This window comes from Chiloscyllium punctatum, chromosome 22, assembly GCF_047496795.1.
Source record: "Chiloscyllium punctatum isolate Juve2018m chromosome 22, sChiPun1.3, whole genome shotgun sequence".
Taxonomy (NCBI): Eukaryota; Metazoa; Chordata; class Chondrichthyes; order Orectolobiformes; family Hemiscylliidae; genus Chiloscyllium; species Chiloscyllium punctatum.
Window position 1 is genome coordinate 78,011,833 of NC_092760.1, and position 20,501 is coordinate 78,032,333.

General features: G+C 41.4%; 1 protein-coding gene across 2 annotated transcripts in view; it reads right to left on the reverse strand.

Annotated features, from left to right (window-relative positions):
- Positions 1 to 20,501, reverse strand: part of cstpp1 (centriolar satellite-associated tubulin polyglutamylase complex regulator 1) — a 327,290-nt gene that overhangs the window by 28,843 nt on the left and 277,946 nt on the right. For both annotated transcript variants that reach the window (XM_072592675.1, XM_072592676.1), the window contains 2 exons: positions 19,503 to 19,692; positions 2,403 to 2,512 (listed from right to left, as the gene is read on the reverse strand). In XM_072592675.1, the coding sequence (XP_072448776.1) occupies positions 2,403 to 2,512; positions 19,503 to 19,692 (300 nt within the window). The remainder of the gene's footprint in view (positions 1 to 2,402; positions 2,513 to 19,502; positions 19,693 to 20,501) is intronic.

Genomic DNA, 20,501 nt, shown 5'->3' on the forward strand with positions numbered 1-20,501 from the left:
GGTTAAAAAAGGGTTGACAGTGAGAACCTTTTTCCACGTATGGAGTCAGCTATTACAAGGGGGCATAGCTTTATATTAAGGGGGGGTAGATATAGGACTGATGTTAGGGGTAGGTTCTTCACTCAGCGAGTCGTAAGTTCATGGAATGCCCTGCCAGTAGCAGTAGTGGACTCTCCCTCTTTATGGGTATTTAAGCGGGCATTGGATAGGTATATGGAGGATAGTGGCTTAGTGTAGGTTAGGTGTGCTTTGATCGGCGCAACATCGAGGGCCGAAGGGCCTGTACTGCGCTGTAATGTTCTATGTTCTATGTTCTAATTTTAAGGATGACTTCAAAGCATTGGTCAAGCATCCTCTGCCAAATATTAGGAATCCCTGGCTTCTGACCAACCAAATTGGAGAAGCCGTGGAGAAGGACGTTAAGAAAGACAGCCAACATTTTAAGTGAACCCAGGGACAACTGAAGGTTCAGGCCTCCATCAGAAACAAATCATCCTCGATCCTGAGGGATGGCCTAAGAGGAATGGATAGAAATATAGAATAATGTCCTTTCAGAAATATGTGCAGAATGGCACTTTCAGAAAAGGCAGCTCCAGACTTCAATGTTCAAACGCTTTGTGCTCAAGAAAAACAGATGCCATTTGTGCACTGTGATCTATTGCAAGCACAAAATATTGTAACACCTGGTATAGTCTGGATCATCTCAAAAACATAGGATGCCTTTGGATTCTTTTCATTCCATTCTTTTAGAGGTCTTTTAAAATGAGCTCACTGTTTATGACACTATAAATGTCTTTGCAACATGTGTTTTAAACAGTCTGAAGCACAGCAGTTTGGGACATACCCGTGCAAGGCAGTTAATAATGAGCAAGCTGCTTGGGAATCAGACAACTGAACACATTGCTGAGAGTTCAATAACTCTGAGGGAGATAACAAGAACCACACCAATCAGGGAACAGGCACTGAGACTGAGTCTGAAAATCATTGTCAATTAGTGTTCTTTCCAATTCACAAAACCGCATAATGCTAAATAAATGTACTTTGCCTTTCCAGTATAAAAAAGTAGCAATCAAAGCTTTATAGCTAACAAAGTGAAGTGATGCACAGAAAACAAAACAAACTGTATTCGGTAATGCGAATCCAAAAAATTCATAAAAATTCCAGAAACTAATGTAATAGAAACATAATTTTATCTTTTGTCACCCGGAAGAAGTGACCTTGCACACAATCCTTTTATTTGGGAAGGTAATGGTGCATTGGAATATTCTAGTAATCCAAAACCCAGATTAATCCCAGCATAGGAAATGGTGAAATTTAAGTTCAATTAAACTTGAATTCAATAAAAATCTGGAATAGAAACCTAGTCTAAAGGAGACAAGGTAATAGCCATCGTCGATTGTTGTAAAAACTCACACGATGCCCTTTACGGAAGGAAATCTGCCATCTTTATCTGATCTGCCCCACACATGCCATGGAGATGCTGGTGTTGGACTGGGGTGGACAAAGTTAAAAATCACACAACACTAGGTTATAGTCCAACAGGTTTATTTGTAAGTGCAAACTTGTACTTACAAATAAACCTGTTGGGACTATAACCTGGTGTTGTGTGGTTTTTGACTTGGCCCTACACATGACTCCAGACCCACAGCACTGTGGTTGACCCTTAAGCATCCGCTGAAATGGCCTGGCAAACCACTCAATTCCAGTGCAATTAAAGACAGGAAAAAAACATTGGCCCAGCCTGTGAAGCCCACATCCCATGAACAAATGTAAAAGCATATGCAGGCTGTTTCTCAGATGCATTATGCTTTTTTGTCATTTTTGTGACTGAGCATTGTTCATCATCTTTTCTGAACATCACAGGAGGCATCCATGCACATGTAAATAACAAATTGCACAAATCATAACATATTTAATTATAGGGCAACAGTCTCAGGACAAATTAAGGTAATGTGTTTGTAGATCCATGGAGTAAATATTAAGAAAAATGACAGAATGAACGAACAGAATACTTTTCAAAAAAGATCACTAACTTTATTGAAAACAAGGCGAAGGTGAGGACTGCAGATGCTGGAGATTAGAATCACATGGACTCCGGACTACACTCAGACCAAATCAATTTGGATCTGAACAGGACAACCAGTATCTACTACAAATTTATTGAAAACAACCCTATACTCATGATCAAATAACCCTTACCAGAAGGATATAGTCAAATCAATCAACATAAGCCCACCTGAAGCTTCCCAGCTGGAATTTTTAACATTAATTATATAAATGTCTGATTGCCTGACTGATGAAGGTCTTGACAAATTAGTAACATATTTATTACACATTGCAATAAAACAATTATTTTAAATTCCAGCACTCCCAAAAGTGACTGCCCCAGAAGTATTGCCTACCTAATTTGGAGTTAATCCCCTCGTGCTTTGCAAGGGCCATCGCAAATCCGAAGTATGTCACTCGTTGTACTTTCTGGAGGATTTGCTTCACGTATGGAACTGGTGGGTAACTATAAAAAGAAGGACATTTTTGTTCATCACATCTTTCTCACTTATATTTAATAAAAGGTAACACTCATTTCTTTCAGGCATGCAATTCATTTTAAATAAATATGTTATACACTGAATATGTTATACACTTATGAGGGCAAGTCCTAACAAAAAACCCAGTGAAAAATGTGTTTAACGCTACTAAAATTTTTAGATGGAACAATTACCAAAGAGTTAAACAGATGCTATAGACACTACAAAATCTGTCGCTTACGAAAGAGATTGGACCCAGTGATATTAATAGTTTGGCTGTCGTAGAGATCCTGTCTTTTTATTTTTGTGCTTTTTAAAAACTGTGAACTGAAATCAGAGAGAACTGTTTTAATCTAGGGATTTACAAGGATGGCTGCATGTTTTGAAAGTAAGGAATTTGATACCTATTGTGAACACTGCTTCTGTAGCAGTGGGGTCCAGCAACATGCAGACGAACCGGCAACAAGGGACTGTTTAAGGGTGAAGGTAATTGGTTTATGGATTTAAAAAGCATAGGGCTACTCTCCCATTAGACAGAGGTCACTGCTGGTAGTTTAACCTGAGGTCAGGTGAGGTAAGAGGTTGAGAAGGACAATCCTTCACAGTAATGTCAGCTAGTACAGGACTGAACCCACACTGTTGGCATCAATCTGCATTGAAAACCCAGCTGTCCAGCCAATTGAGCTAAACCAAACTGTCTCCCCCAACTAGGGACCAGTTATCAATGACAAAGGTTGTCTGCCTGCTTTCAACAATGTGATTGATTGCCAGTAGCATGGGTTGTGAATAAGACAGAAAATAGTCAGAACAGAACACAAACCAACAGGTACACAGCAGTCAAAAAAATCCTTTTTTCAGTTCTGTATAGTAAGCCACTTCAAACCTGAAGAAAATTAGCTTACCTTTCCTTTAGTAGATACTGCAAGTGGTGACTTTGAATTGGATAAGTCAGAGACCTTTCATGAGTGACACAGCCACCCTCTGCCCAGTGGCAGCATTCAAAAAAAGGACAGTCAAGGAGAAACCTTTGGATCAGCAAGAACCAACCCCACAGGTTTTGTGAACAATGACTCCTATACTGTTTTCCAAGGCTCCCTTTTGCCTGTGTTCTTTTTCCCTTGTTTATTTTTGACTTTATAAGATGTTTAGAGTTTTAATTTGTAGGATTTGCTTGATTTAGTTTAATTGTTTATCTATAGCTAGAACCTGCTTACCTGTAATAACTAATGATTTTTTAAATAGTAACCTGGTGTTTTCTAACAACCTGGAGCTGAAGATTAAGGAGGTTGGTGATTTTGCATACTTCTTTTAGAAACTTCTAACTTTAGTGATGACTGTAGGAACAGTAGAGTTTGATTTCCAATGCATTACCCCAGTGAGGTGTGACATTATGGGTGAGATAGGAGTCATGTGGAAAAGGCAGTGAGTTGAACCCACCAAGCACTCATTCTGATTCCATGTCTGATGTTCCTGATGAGAAAGTAAGGATTGCAGATGCTGGAGATCAGAGCTGAAAATGTATTGTGGAAAAGCGCAGCAGGTCAGGCAGCATCCAAGGAACAGGAGAATCGACGTTTCGGTGAAGAAGGGCTTATGCCCGAAACGTCGATTCTCCTGTTCCTTGGATGCTGCCTGACCTGCTGTGCTTTTCCAGCAATACATTTTCAGCTTTGATGTTCCTGATGGCTAGTCTGTAAAATCACAACCAGAATACTGATGAAATGAGTTGGGCTGTCAATAGGGACCTTAAAAACTGATAATGACCATCAATTGGCAACTTGTCACTGCCCAGCGAGAATCTCACCATGCCACTTGTAGAAAGGTAGAAGCTAGTAGGGTGAGATGATGTCAATGGCAAGATATACCTGACTGAACATCTCTCCTGATTCTGCCACACAATTCGCCATAACCTACCATGTTCAGACCCCATAAGACTCTGCAGAAGTGTCTGCTGTTTAATTATCTCTGAACTAAATCCTGAAAACACTTGTGACCCAAACATGAGCACATTAGCAGGAGCACATCTTGACAAAGACAAAAGGAATTCATGTCTCTCGTTTACTGAATTTTCAAATTATAGTGCAGCTGAATAAGACAAATGATTTATTGTTAGTGCTATGGTCTAATGGTTTGTAGACTGCTCAGTTTACTGTCCTTAGTTCTCATTGATTAATAATTATACATTTGTCTTGATTCTGTTCTTTGGCAGGATCGAGTAAAAACTGGATAAGACACATTTCTTTCCATTACTGACTGTGTAGTGAAGTTGCTGCTCTGCAGTAGACTGTCCTCCTAAGTTTGCCAAGTAAAGTCAGAAATTACAACTGGGTGATTGTCGTTGATGGGGTGATGAAGAATCTGGCTGCTGTAAAAATCAGAAAGATCTTTTCGATAACCTTTCAACTCTTGGTTTAATCAGGATACCAGATTGATTAACAGTATAAAACTGAAGACAAAGTGACTTGCTGCTGGAAAAGTAAAATACTGCAGATACTAGAAATCTGAAATAAAAACAGAAGTTGCTGGAAATAGTCAGCAGGTTGGAGTGTGGTGACAGAGAAACAGATTGGTTGTCGACCTTTCATCAGAATGGAGAAATGTTGAAGAACTAGTAGGATCTGAGCAAGGGTTGGATTAAACCAGGATGAAAGGAAGGCCTATGATAGAGTGAAAAACAAGAGAAATTAAAATGACAAAAGAGTTAGTCCATCAGAGATGGGACAGGAAAAGAAACACGAGTGATGTGGGTTACGGTGGTTATGTGTCTGATGAGTGTGGCGAGGCCAATCTTGATGTCAGGAACATCTCACACCAGCTTTTACACTTATCACAAGCTGGACAGTGAGATTCTCGCTAGGTAGTTACAAGTTGTCAATTGACAGTCAGTATTGCTTGTGAAATGGTTTGTTAACAGCCCAACTCACCTCATTAATTTCAGCCTCCCATCTCAACAAACTCGCCAAACAAGCTGCACGCTGGAATTCTCTTCCCAGAAATTAGTGGACCTTGTGTCACTAAATTTACTCAAGGCAGAGTTTGACAGATTTTTGATAGAGAAGGAAATTAAGGATATGGAAGGGACAGACAAGAACAAAAAGTTGAGACTACAATCCGATCCATTAAATCATTGAATGGCAGAGTAAATTTGAAGGACCGAATGGCCTAATTCTGCTCATAAGAACTATTAAAAATGTGAAGTTGGAAAAAATGTGGTTTGGAAATCCAATGTTAATAAATACATTTAGCACATTAGATCATCACTCATTTAAAATGAAATATATCTTCCAATTTTTGAGTATAGAGATGGACATTCAGAATCACTCCACCTATGCATTTTATGTTTCATTCTGCTGCCCTGACTGTGTAATTATAATAATGTTTATTTGATAAAGAATTCAATTTAACTTCAATGAACAGGCACAAAATGCAAAAAAGGCTGCCAGAGATTAATGATTGATTCTTGTTGATTCACTTCAGCCAGCCAAAAGCAAACTGATATGTTATCTCAATAGCAACCACAAAGACAACTATTTGAAATTCAATTACCCCTTTAGACAACACAATGGGTTTTTGCAGATTTGAAAATTTAAGACCTCTGAGACAAGCAAGAAACTTGAAGAAACCCCCACAGGGGATACCAGCGTAATTGATATTGCTTCATGTCATGTTAACATTGCAGCCATCTTCAGCTTGATCTGTATAAAGCTGAGAAACTCCATTTTAAATTAGAACTCCCCAGGAATAACCCTAGGAGGACAAAGTCTTTCAAGAAAAGAATTCTCAGCCAAAGCGAAAAGTTTACTTCAGAAATAAACCACGCTTCCGTCGAAAGAGTCTAAGCAACCTGGAAGTGGTGCAATGACAGAACTCATGAGGAAACCTAAACACCTTCTCTCTCAAAACCTGCTCTATGTACTGAGTCCATTCGTGCAAGCAATGCCCAACTATTCAACCATAAAAGCACTCACAGCCATTGAAGTCTGACTTAAAGGAGTAACCTCTTCATTACAGCAAAAAGGAACTCAAACAATGAGTTACAGATGCCTGTTAGTATGACCTGAGTGAGATTCTGGGCTTACCTGTATCTCTGGGCCTACTGCTGAATGTTACATCCTTGCCATAACTGTTGTACTGCCAAAGGCACTGCCTGTGTGCACAGCTGCTGGCAACTCTCATGGGGGTGAGATTTATCCTGAAGAAGGATAGACATCCTACCTCATACTTACTGAAGGGCCATCGCCTGAATAATTTAAATAGGGTTAAATGAAGAACTGAGCCTTGACATTCACATTGGGATGTGGGAAGCCTGCCTTCAGTGTAAAATCCAGTCCGCAGTCACAAGGAAGTCCCATGAAAAAAAGCTGTGATTCACTAGGTTGAGTAAAAAAAGATACGAAGTTCTGTCAGACAGCATGCTTTAAATAAAAAGTCATTTTTAGAGAGGATATACAGGCTGCTGCTGTGTGACCCTATTTTTGTTTGAAAAGTCTGGATACATAGACTAAATATTTCCTTTAGGATCACTGTATTTTAAACCTCCTGATTATTTGGTCAGTATAAGAGGCAACCAATAGTTTATTAACCTTTACTCTGCTGAATAAACAGGAACTTCAAATGTTTAGAAGAAGAATTGGCATCTTTTAAGATTCAACATGTCACTCTGTGCAGCTGAAATGATTCAATAACCTGCTTAAATTTCTGAGTTCATGCCAGAATCAATCTGGCACGGACTGAACTTTGGCACAAACGTTGTAACGTAGACCCTGCCAACGTGCGGCAGATTTAATTTTACCATGAAATCTATGGTTCTTGTGGTGGGGTTTGTGCTGGTATCAATTTGAAGGCAGCATAATGTCCTGCTGAGAAACTGCACCAATAATAACTCTTTTGTCTCGTTCTGATGGGATTTGCTTGTGACTGGTTTTAACAAAATATTAATTTCAGGGAATTTTGTTCCAAGATTTTACAATTTAATGAAAGATAAAGTACAAATCAATTCACGTAACAGCCCATATCGTGTAATCTGTACAGCTTTGCGGAGGGGGTCACAATGATAAAGCAGCAAGCTATCTTTGCTTCCTTTTGTCACTGAACATTTTCAGATGGCAGGCATGTTAGAGTGAGCATGCAAAAAGCTGCAAGTACAACATGGTGAGAAAGGCAGGTGGCTGAGGAAGACAGTCAAAATATCCCAGTGATGATGCACTGTTCTTTTGAAGACAGTAGAGACCAATGTTAAAGACATCTGTATGTGGAAGGTGAAACATTGTAAACATGTGGAAGGTGAGTATTGTAAGAGTACTACTGTGTGTCAGGCAACAGAGAAAACACACACAAGGTGTGTTTAAAAATTGCAGGCAAAGCCTCAGAAAAGCTGATACCCCTCGAATACATACTTAAACGATGCAGTTATTTTGAAAGAATAGTATTGTTCTGAGTTACCACACTAAAGCTACAGGTAGGTTTAAACATCCTGGAGGATTATGGCATAAATTGTGGAGAGCTCCCCATAAATTTTGTGAAAATATTGCTGGTGGCTGTGCCTCTATAACATGATGCTTTAAGCCATCTTGTGGCACAGTGATAGTATCCTTACCTCTGGCCCAGAGGATCTGAACAGCTGAATTAAAAATGATTTATAAAATGGCACTTCTGCTACTAAACGTGATTGTTAAACTGTTTGAGCAGAGTCCCAGTGACATTAATTCCCCTCTCAATGTGAAAAAAACGTTGCATCAGCAAAAGCCAAATCAATTTCTGCAAAACAATCTGCTCGTCAGGGCCATACAGTCGTACAGCACAGAAACAGACCCTTCGGTCCAACCAGTCCATGCTGACCATAATCCCAAATGAAACTAGTCCCACCTGTCTGTTCCTGGTCAATGATATTAGGCCAGATCTTACCAACAGAGAACACGTACAGAAGCTATCTACAGCACACGACAAAGATCAATTCAAAGGTAACAAAAGCAGAAATTGCTGGAAAAACTCAGCAGGTCTGGCAGCATCTGTAGAGAGAAAGCAAAATTAGTGTTTCGGGTCAAGTGACCCTTCTTCAGTTCTGAGTTTTTCCAGCAATTTCTGTTTTTGTTTCTGATTTCTGATTCATACATGTCTTGATTCTACACTCTCCATACATTCTGAATCTTGTGATCAAAGTCTCTCTTCTTCTAGTCCTTATACGTAAAGACTCACCATATATATAGTAGGAAGATCCCCTGCACATATTTCGATCTGTCAAAAATGTTTAGCAAGTCTATTCTGCAATCCATCAATCTAGCAAATTGCCCTCATCACCAAAGGCGTGGTGACATGGAGATGGGAGTCTTCACCTCAGTCCAGGTACCCTTTCCTCATAAGGAGGTTGGGCAGTGCCACTGGGTAGGGCACACTCACAACAAGGCTGGTTGCTCCAGAGCTGAAAATGTGTTGCTGGAAAAGCGCAGCAGGTCAGGCAGCATCCAAGGAACAGGAGAATCGACATTTCAGGCATAAGCCCTTCTTCAGGAATTGCTCCAGACACAAACACCCCTCAGACCAAAACTCCAAGACAAACAAACCCTACTGTAGCATAGACTCCCTCCAGGCCAGCTGTTTATCCTGGGACTGCAAGAAACATAATAAAGGAAAGGAGGAAGATCTTCTGAGGGCACATAGGTGATATGGGTGAAACCTCATTGTAAATGCAATTACATATTTGTAATTATATGTTCACTTTTCATCATCAGGTGTGTGAGCGAATGCCAGTCAAGCTGCAAGTATAAGATCAAAGGCGTAGAGTCTAGCCCTCTGTCATGTTACACAGTGTTTTAAATTGCATGCGTGCAGTATGCAGCTCCTCCACCATGTGCAGGCTATGGGATCTTGGAATGTAATTGATACTTTGACAATTAGAGTGAATCTGTCTAGAATTAGAATTAGGATTTATTGTCATGTGCACTGAGTGCAGTGTAAAGTGTACAAAGTCACCATTCTAACGCGCCATATTGGTTACAGAAACATCATTTTAAAAATGCAGAAATAAAAGAACTTCAAAAGGTAAGAGGTACACCCAGATGGTAAAGTTGAAGTCTTATTCCCATATCCTTGCTGCTGCTACCTCCAATCTCCAGGAGCATCCTGCCAGTGTCATTGCCACTTCAGATTGACAGGAGGCTGCCGCAATCACCATTCCACAATGGCCCGCTCTTGCTGTTGTGTCAATGCTGCCAATTAACCCTCTGCAAAAGGCCCCAAAGATAAGAAACACAGCAAAAAAAGAACAAGAGCAGAAGTAAAAAGAAAAAAAAAGTAAATAAAGAAAGCTGGCGGGAGCCCCGGGCTCAGGAGCCCACACACAGCCCGGCATCGAGCTGCCTCAGTCGTGATGTAAGCAAAATGAAATAACATTGAAATGTCGGGAATGCAATACATTGATTGTGCACCACAGTCACTAGTGGGATTGCCTCCTGATGCTGCGAAATGTGCTTGGGGTCAGGATTTGTGGTTCACTCGTACATTATTGCCTAAGGTTCACATACAACATTTTGTGATCACAGGTGTTTTTCACCTGCACTGCATCCATGTCTGTTTCACGCTACGGAAGAAGTGAAGACCCCTCGCTCACAGAACGAGACAATTCCATCTGGGCGTAGTAGCAGCCATTTTCATCTCCATTACACATTTATTATTTGAATTTCAAGGGAAGAAAATCACATCCACGCTTCACACAGTGAGTCACTGGCTCAGCCTCTTCTTCTTGGTGACCCACCATATCTACACATTCTGTTCTTGATAGGCCTCCCAGTCAACGCATCAGCCTTTATCTTCATTGCATTTCTACTCAATCAGTTTGATTAACTGCTCACATTCCCTCTATACTCTCCCACCCGAGCCCCAGCCTACTGAATCCTCATGGCAGAAGTGAGGACTGCAGATACTGGAAATCAGAGAATAGATTAGCGTGATGCTGGAAAAGCACAGCAGGTCAGGCAGCATCCGAAGAGCAGGAAAATCGATGTTTCAGGCAAAAGCTCTTCCTGATGAAGGGCTTTTGCCCGAAACATCAATTTTCCTGCTCCTCGGATGCTGCCTGACCTGCTGTGCTTTTCCAGCACCCTCTAATCTCGACCTAGATATTGAATCCTCATGCCAGACATAATAATGCACTGCCCCCTTACTGAAGACATCGTGGTGCTAATTGTCCACACATCCCCACCCCCTAGCATTACCCTTTCCTTCCCATACTTCCATGGCCCTCGCTCTGACCTGCTGAGTTTCCCCCCTTCACAATTTGCATCCCACTGAGCTACTTCCAAACCCCACAATGAGTTGCCCTGCTTTCCTCCTGCAGCTGCAGCCCCTGATTAAACAGCACATTGACTTTGGGTAACTTGACTCTCAGAACTGATTGTGGCCAACCATCTTCACTGACTTGAACAGACAGCCTTCATTGATCACAGAATTGTTATGATGCAGAAGGAGTCCATTCAGCCCATCATGTCTACATTGGCTCTTCAGATGAGCAACATTACCTAATCTTCTACTTTTACTCCATACTTCTGCACACTACTTCTACCCAGATAATCATTCAACACCCTCTTGAATGCCTTAATTGAACCTGCCACCAGGCAGTGCATTCCAAATCCTACCTACGTGCTGTGTGAAAACATTTCTTTCTTACATCAGCCTTGTTCTTTTGCACAGCACTTTCAACCTACACCGTCTCATTCTTGTTCCTTTTGCATTGGGAACCGCTTCTCCCTATATACTCCATGCCACCCATTCATGATTTTAAACACATCTATCAAATATCCCTTCAGCTTTCTTCTCTCTAAGGAGAACAGTCCCAACTTCTTCAATTTATCATCATTATTGAAGATTCTCATTTCTGGAACCATTCTTGTAAATTGCTTCTGCACTCTCTCTCTTCTATGCAGTTACATCTCATACCTTATAATGTGGCAGCCACAACTGTATATAACATTCCAGCTGAAGTCTAATAAGTCAAATACACAATTTCAACTTCACTTCCCTGCTCTTGTACTCTGTGCCCCATTAATAAATCTGACAACACTGTAGACTTTACTTACTGCTCTCTCTACCTGTCTTATCGTCTGCAATGATCAGTGCACGTATACACCCAGGTTCCTCTGCTCCTGCACACCCTTTAGATTTGTTCCTCCCAATCAACCCTCGCCCTGACCCTCTTTTAGGCTGTCTTTCAAAATTCATAAAGTGCATCATGTCTCACTTCACTCAATTGAACTATATCTGCCATCTATCTGTACCTTCCACACCATCCTCCTCACATTCTTCCAAGTTTTGTGTCACCTGCAAATTTTGAAATTATCTCCTGCACATCAAGATCCAGATCTTTGATATATATCAGGAAAAGCAAAGATCTCAGTACTGAAACAAAAACAGAAATTGCTGGAGAAATTCAGAAGGCCTGGCAGCATCAGTAGATAGAAAGTAGAGTTAGCATCTTGAGTTAAGTGACCCTTCTTCAGAACTTCTGCTCTGAATTTTCTCCAGCAATTTATGTTTTTGTTTCAGACGTCCAACACTCAGTTCTTTGTTCTATTTTCGTGTCCCAATACTGACTCTAGGAAACTCTACTACAAACCTTTCTCCAAAAAATATCCATTGATCATTACTTTCTGTTTCCTTTCAATCAGCCAAGTTTGTATCCACATTGCTACTGTCCCTTTTATACCATGGCCTATACTTCCCTCAGAATTTTCTTGTATGGAATTATATCAAATGCTTTCTGGAAATCCATGAATATATTATACATGAACATCAAATCTTTCTGTTACGTCTTCCAAAACTCCAGCAAGTTAGTTAAACTTGATTCCTCTTTAGAAACCCATGCTGACTCTTCATAATCAACCCACCTTTTTCCACGTGCCTACCAATTCTATCTTAATTAACTATTTCTAGAAGCTTCTCCACCACTGAGGTTAAACTGATTAGTCTGCATTTACAAGTGTTGTTGAACAAGGCTGTGATATTTGCAATTCTTCAGTCTTCAGGCACTTCCAAGTCCAGAGAAGACTGAAAGGTTATTTCTGGGGAAGGTGGGACCTCTATAGACAGGATGGTCTGCACCTGAACCTGAGGGGCACCAGTATCCTTGGGGGGAGGTTTGCTAGTGCTCTTGGGGGGGGTTTAAACTAACTCTGCAGGGGCATGGGAACCCAGACTGTAACTTTAGGGTGCAGGACCTGGAGTGTAGGGAGGGTAGGAATATGGTATCAATCTTAAAGGATCGTGCCTGTAAACAGAAGAGTGGCTTGAAGTGTGTATACTTTAATGCCAGAAGTATACGAAATAAGGTAGGTGAACTCGCAGCGTGGGTTGGTACCTGGGACTTCGATGTTGTGGCTATTACGGAGACATGGCTAGATCAGGGACAGGATTGGCTGTTGCAGGTTCCAGGGTTTAAATGTTTTAGTAGGGTTAGAGGTGGGGGTAAAAGAGGGGGGGGTGTGGCTTTGCTTGTCAAAGATAGTATTACAGCGGTGGAAAGGAAGATGGATGAAGATTTGCCATCTGAGGTAGTTTGGGTTGAGGTTAGGAATAGGAGAGGTGAGGTCACCCTGTTAGGAGTTTTTTACAGGCCTCCTAATAGTCCTAGAATCGTTGAAGAAAGGATTGCGAAGATGATTCAGGAGAAGAGTGACAGTAATAGGGTGATTGTTATGGGAGACTTTAACTTTCCTGATATTGATTGGGAAAGCTATAGCTCAAGTTCGTTAGATGGGTCAGTGTTTGTGCAATGTGTGCAGGAGAGTTTCCTGACACAATATGTAGATAAGCCAACAAGAGGTGAGGCCATACTGGATTTGGTTCTGGGTAACGAACCAGGCCAGGTATTAGAACTAGAGGTAGGTGAGCACTTTGGGGACAGTGACCACAATTCGGTGATTTTTACTCTAGTGATGGAGAGGGATAAGTGTGTACTACAGGGCAAGAGTTATAGCTGGGGGCAGGGAAATTATGATGCGTTGAGGCATGACTTAGGATGTGTGGATTGGAAAAGTAGATTCCAAGGCAAGAGCGTAATTGATATGTGGAACTTGTTCAAGGAGCAACTATTGAGTGTCCTTGATAAGTACGTACCTATCAGGCAGGGAGGAAAGGGTCGTGTGAAGGAGCCGTGGTTTAATAAGGAGTTGGAATCCCTTGTTAAATGGAAGAGGGCGGCCTTTGTAAAGATGAGGCGTGAAGGTTCAATAGGGGCGATTGAGAGTTATAAGGTAGCCCGGAAGGACCTGAAGAGAGAGCTAAGAGCAGCAAGGAGGGGACATGAAAGGTCCTTAGTTGGTAGGATTAGGGAAAACCCTAAGGCTTTCTATAGGTATGTTAGGAATAAAAGAATGACTAGGGAAGGAATAGGTCCAATCAAGGATAGTAATGGGAAGTTGCGTGTGGAGGCTGAAGAGATTGGGGAGGCGCTGAATGAATACTTTTCGTCAGTATTCACTCAGGAACAGGACATTGTTGTCGATATGAATACTGAGGCACGAATAAGTAGAATGGATGGCTTTGAGATATGTAGAGAAGAGGTGTTGGAAATTCTGGCAAGGGTGAAAATAGATAAGTCCCCTGGGCCTGATTGCATTTATCCTAGGATTCTCTGGGAAGCAAGGGAGGAGATTGCAGAGCCATTGGCCTTGATTTTTGTGTCCTCTTTGTCTACAGGAGTAGTGCCAGAGGACTGGAGGCTAGCAAACGTGGTTCCCTTGTTCAAGAAGGGGAGTAGGGATAATCCTAGTAACTATAGGCCAGTGAGTCTCACTTCTGTTGTGGGCAAAGTCTTAGAGAGAATTATAAGGGATAGGATTTATGCACATCTGGATAAGAATGATGTGATCAAGGATAGTCAGCATGGTTTTGTGAAGGGCAGGTCGTGCCTCACAAACCTTATTGAATTCTTTGAGAAGGTGACGAAGGAGGTAGATGAGGGGAAAGCGGTAGATGTAGTATATATGGATTTTAGTAAGGCGTTTGATAAGGTCCCCCATGGTAGGCTACTGCAGAAAATACAGAGATATGGCATTGAGGGTGAGTTGGAGGTTTGGATTAGGAATTGGCTCTCTGGAAGAAGACAGAGGGTAGTAGTTGATGGCAAAGGTTCATCTTGGAGTGCCGTCACTAGTGGTGTTCCGCAAGGATCTGTTTTGGGACCATTGCTGTTTGTCATTTTTATAAATGACCTGGAGGAAGGGTTAGAAGGTTGGGTGAGCAAGTTTGCGGATGATACGAAAGTCGGAGGAGTTGTAGACAGTGAGGAAGGATATGGCAGGTTACAGCGGGATATAGAGAAGCTGCAGAGCTGGGCAGAAAGGTGGCAAATGGAGTTCAATGTAGCTAAGTGTGAAGTGATTCACTTTGGTAAGAGTAATAAAAAGATGGATTACTGGGCTAATGGTAGACTACTTGGTAGTGTGGAAGAGCAGAGGGATCTTGGTGTCCATGTACACAGATCTCTGAAAGTTGCCACCCAGGTAAATAGTGCAGTGAAGAAGGCATATGGCGTACTGGCTTTTATTGGTAGAGGAATTGAGTTCCGGAGTCCTGAGGTCATGCTGCAGTTGTATAAGACTCTGGTGCGGCCGCTTCTGGAATATTGTGTGCAGTTTTGGTCGCCATACTATAGGAAGGATGTGGAGGCACTGGAACGGGTGCAGAGGAGGTTTACCAGGATGTTGCCTGGTATGGTAGGAAGATCCTATGAGGAAAGGCTGAGGCACTTGGGGTTGTTTTCTTTGGAGAAAAGAAGGTTTAGGGGTGATTTGATAGAGGTGTACAAGATGATTAGGGGGTTAGATAGGGTTGACAGTGAGAACCTTTTTCCGCGTATGGAGTCAGCTATTACAAGGGGGCATAGCTTTAAATTAAGGGGGGGTAGATATAGGACTGATGTTAGGGGTAGGTTCTTCACTCAGCGAGTCGTAAGATCATGGAATGCCCTGCCAGTAGCAGTAGTGGACTCTCCCTCTTTATGGGTATTTAAGCGGGCATTGGATAGGTATATGGAGGATAGTGGGTTAGTGTAGGTTAGGTGGGCTTTGATCGGCGCAACATCGAGGGCCGAAGGGCCTGTACTGCGCTGTATTGTTCTATGTTCTATGTTCTATGTTCTATGTTATGGCCAGTCTCCTTCCTATGGTTCCCCCTCATTTCCTTCAAGATCCTTGGTTGCATTTCATTCAGTCTTTGTGTCACACCAGCTTTAAGTACCAACAGTACATCAATACAAGCCTTCTTCCTAATTAATTTATAACTCTCCTCGTGATAGAGTTCCCCTCGGTCACCATGGCTTGGGAACAGCATCTTTCATTTCTGTTAAGGCAGATGCAATGTATTCATTTAACACCCCTGATTAATCTATGTGCAAATCTTCAACTGACTTATTCTCTGACTACAATGGATGCCCAGTGTTGACCATAGCCCGCTTTCCAAACTGTATTAGTATGAGTCCCCTGACTCTAACTACCTGAAGCCCTGGACAGATATCGGAGGCAGCTATTAACTTACTTCAGTTGCCTGACTGAAGGGTGTCTCCTTTGACTTGATTGAGGACTATTCCCTTAGTCTTTGCCAGATTGTACTTTGGTTGAGGCACATGCAGTCTGCTTGCTGCATAGCTGCTGGCAACAGCATTCCAATGAAAGACACTGGCTTGCTCCAGACCGTAGTTCGGATGTGCAGGACTGTCTTGCAAATGGATCTGAGATCCACCATGAGGGAGCAGTGGGGATGGTACACATCAGATCCCAACATTTGTGGATGGCTGCTGCGCAGAAGTAAAAAGAAAAAATAAGTAAATAAAGAAAGCTGACGGGAGCCCCGGGCTCAGGAGCCCACACACAGCCCGGCATCGAGCTGCCTCAGTCGTGATGAAAGCAAAATGAAATAACATTGAAATGTCGGGAATGCAATACATTGATTGTGCACCACAGTCACTAGTGGGATTGCCTCCTGATGCTGCCTCCTGACGGAAGGCCAGAGGTGGCAAGCCGGACTCATCGGGAAATTGCTATAACCTTTATGTCGTGAATTGTTTTGATCTGGCGAATAGGAAGCTGCGTATAAATTAGGCGAGATGAACTGTAATGAGATGTTAACACATATTAAAGTATGCAAATAAGTTTTTCACCACTCATCAGAGAGAACTTTGCCTTGCTGTTCATCATTTGGTTTGAAAATGGGACAGTTTGCTCTTCAAATTGAGAAACCTTTTACTGCCAAACTCATACAATTCTCCCAACTTCCTGACCAATGCCATGCCATTCAGAGGCTTGGAAAATTCTGACTGTAATACATTTGTAACATTAATAAGCAGATATCCCAGTCAATGCACAAGTCTGATATAACAGTGTTAATAGTTATTGTTGTTCATGAACTTCGAGATATCTATTTCAAAAAGAACCTAGTCTTCATGGTATATGTTATGGGGTAACATAGATGGAATATTTATCATATCATATTGGTAAGGGTGTTTGACCCACCAATGATAGCAGATCTCCAAGAGGACAAGACAGGACAGAATATATACCCTAATCTTAGAAAACTATAGTTTATGTCCTCCTGAATAAGCAGACAAGGCATTCGTATAACTCTTCTGAAATATGCTATATTTGATAAGACAGAGCTTACTTAGCATTGACCTTCTGATTCAGTGGCAAGAGCATTGCTCAACAAAGCTAAAATTATGTTTCTAGCTACAGAGGACAGCTTAAATAATGAGTGGAGATGTATTTAGCACAATCAATCATTTCTAAAATGACAGTTTTAAAAAAAAACAGCAAACTGACAATTTCAGCTACAAAGCTGCTGTGAGATATGGAGCTGCTGCTGTACAGCAGTGGGATTGGTCCCATGTTAGAGCATTTCATTGATTCTGGGGAATTACTGTACTGTCTTGTTGGTTGGTCATTTAGTCAGATCGGCAGTGCAGTTGTGTTTATTGCTGAAAGAGACCACTCTGACCAGGGGTCTCTGAACATTTGACCTCAGCAGAGGGGGTGACACCACAAGTAATGCAGCATGAAATATTACAGCTTGAGTGTGTCTGTGGGGCCCAGTGTGGTGCACTGGGTCAAACATGAGGGAAAGACCCCAGTCTTGATTTTATGGAGCCTGTTGTAGCATGGAAGATGACAGACGGGCACGGAGAAGTATGCAGAGAGGTGCACAACAGCCTCCTGTGGTGGCAATCAAGTGGGAGGTAACAATATGAGAAATATCCCACATTAGCAGCCGGAAGGTGCTGAAATGCTAAATTTTCAACCTGTGTGTTCTTTAAGTGCAATTGACATGATATAATCAGGCCTCCTTATTTAATGAAACTCATACCTATCTCTGACGCCTTTAGTAACCCACCCAATAAAACATGGTTACTCAGATGTGGTTTCTTTGGCTCTCTCTGACTGCCGCGTTGTAGAGAATAACCTTTTTGTTTAACAACTCGAGGGTTACTAAAGGCTACACAAGATCATGTAACTCATGTAAACCTATAGAGTAACTGGATTGACACTTTTGTGAGACATGCTGACACCAGCTGTCTTTGGATTAAAAACTCTCCTTGAGAATCCTTGCAGGACATTATGCACAGTGTACTGTATGATCATGGAGACATTGTCTGTGTGTAGACACTATCTAAGCTGAGATGCTCAGGCAGGAAATCCAGAAGAAATAGGTCCAATATGTAATAGGGCAGTCCACAGTCGAGGTGCAGATGGGTTATCTCTTAAAGTAGTACCACAGACCTCTCAGCTCCCCGGCCCACAAGCCTCATTGCTGATGAAGGGCTTATGCCCAAAATGTCGATTCTCCCGCTCCTCGGATGCTACCTGACTTACTGTGCTTTTCCAGCACCACACTCTTGACACATATCTGAGCCCTCAAGGGGACAGAATTTCAAGGAGGTAATGACAGATGAAGGGGTTACCCCAGCTGAACTGTGACACCTCAGACCTCAGCTGAACCTGCTGATGCAACTCAGTGTGACAGTGGAGGAATCTTCTCCCTGGACTTTGGATGTCTTTTTGTGCTGGAGCAACTGAGCTTCAGACACTGGGAATTTAAACTGCAGGGCCACTTTAAAAAGCCTGCAGGACAATTTCTACCTCCAGTGCAGGGTTGCCTGTGCTTCAAATGTAACATCAACTCCTAATGGGATGGAGATGGAGATAGGACTTACGTGACAACAGCGTCACCACCTACCCTTCGGGTTTTGCCAGATCTTGTGCGTCATCCGCACTCATGAGAGTGCCCCTACATACCCAGGATCAGTCAAGCCCCATGGATCTATACCCATAACATCCAGGTATACCAACTGGTGTCATAGTGGTACAATTAATTCCAACCTAGGAAGAATAATGGGTAACTTGAAAGATAAATTTTCAATTCTTACATATCTTTGTTATGCTTGTAATGTTAAATTTCAGGAAATTTTTTTCAAAAATTCATTCCCAAGACGTGGGCATTGTGGCTAAACCACCATTTGTTGATGACCCCTAATTGACCAGAGGACAGTTAAGAGTTACTGTACATTACTGTGTGCCTGGAGTCACAGATAGGCATACCAGGCAAAGACGAAACAGATGAGATTTTCCCCAACAATTGACATTGATCAAAGTCAGGTTATCATTAAACCCTTGACTCCAGATTTTTTTTTATTGAACTCAAATACTAAACTATATGCAATTGTGGGATTTGAACCAGGGCATCTCTGGATTAATAGTCCAGTGATAATAACCCGAGAACTTTGTCTCCTCTTGAAGTGTGGAATTGTGGTTGTTTTCTTCTTTTGGGACAAATTTTGTTGGTGGAATGCACAGGAAAAAACACGATGTTAGTTATGAGTGACAAATATTAGAAACAAATTGACATTAATACTGAATAAAGGAAAAAAACTGATTAATCACAACATAAATCACAGACTCAACATACAATACCAACTACTATAATAACAAAACTTACTTGTGCTTATATCTGTCACAGAGTGTTTCCAAACAGTCATAAAACTGGGATGCATCAACACCTTCTTGTGTTGCTGTTTCAACAGACAGTAAGCGATGTTGTTGGACAGAGGAAGTTGGCACAATCACAGCATTTGGATTTTTCCCCATAAGGAGGTCTTGATAAATAATAGAAATGCTTTCGAGATATTCTGAGGGAAAAATGCCAAAGTTTTTATTAAAAATATACCACATACGTTAATGGATAATCATGTGATTTTGATTATAAAACTCTTGAGTACTTTCCTCCAACCCAACAACTCTCCAAAGTGTTCATCTAATTCCGATTACTTATACATTCTCCATTATAACTGCTCCATCATTAGTGGCTGTGCCTTCACCTAACTCGGCTCCAAGCTCTGGAATTCCCTTCCTTTATCACTGTACCTCTCTACCTTGCTTTCCTGCTTTAAGACACTTCTTAAAATCTAGTTTTATCACTCAAGCTTTTTGTCATTTGACATAATTTCTCATTCTGTGGCTTAGGGTCCTATTTGGTGTTATGAAAGGAGCACATCCCTTATTTGAAGTATAAACTGGGAAATTGGAAGTTTGAACTGTTGTAGAAAATACTAATTTTTAACAACTTGAAGGTTAAAAGCAGAACGTTGTAGTGTTCCCTTATTGGTTATATAAGCTACAATGAGTAGGTGGACTTGATAAATTTTGTGAGAAATGCTGGCACCAGATGTCTATGGGTTAAGAATCTGTTTTTATGAGTCAAGATGCAGTTTGCCACCAGTTACCTTCAGACTTCCAAAAGTATTCAAATTAAATAAAATCTTTACCTATCCCTCACTGAGAGTAGGAAAAAAAACAGCATTAAAAGATTTAAAAACAAAATTTCTATCTCAAGCAAAATCATATATTTAAATGACTGGTTACTGAATTGAGGATTGACAACAACGGTGTATTATCATCAAAGCCAACAAGACCTGTGACAGTGTATGTCATCTCATTC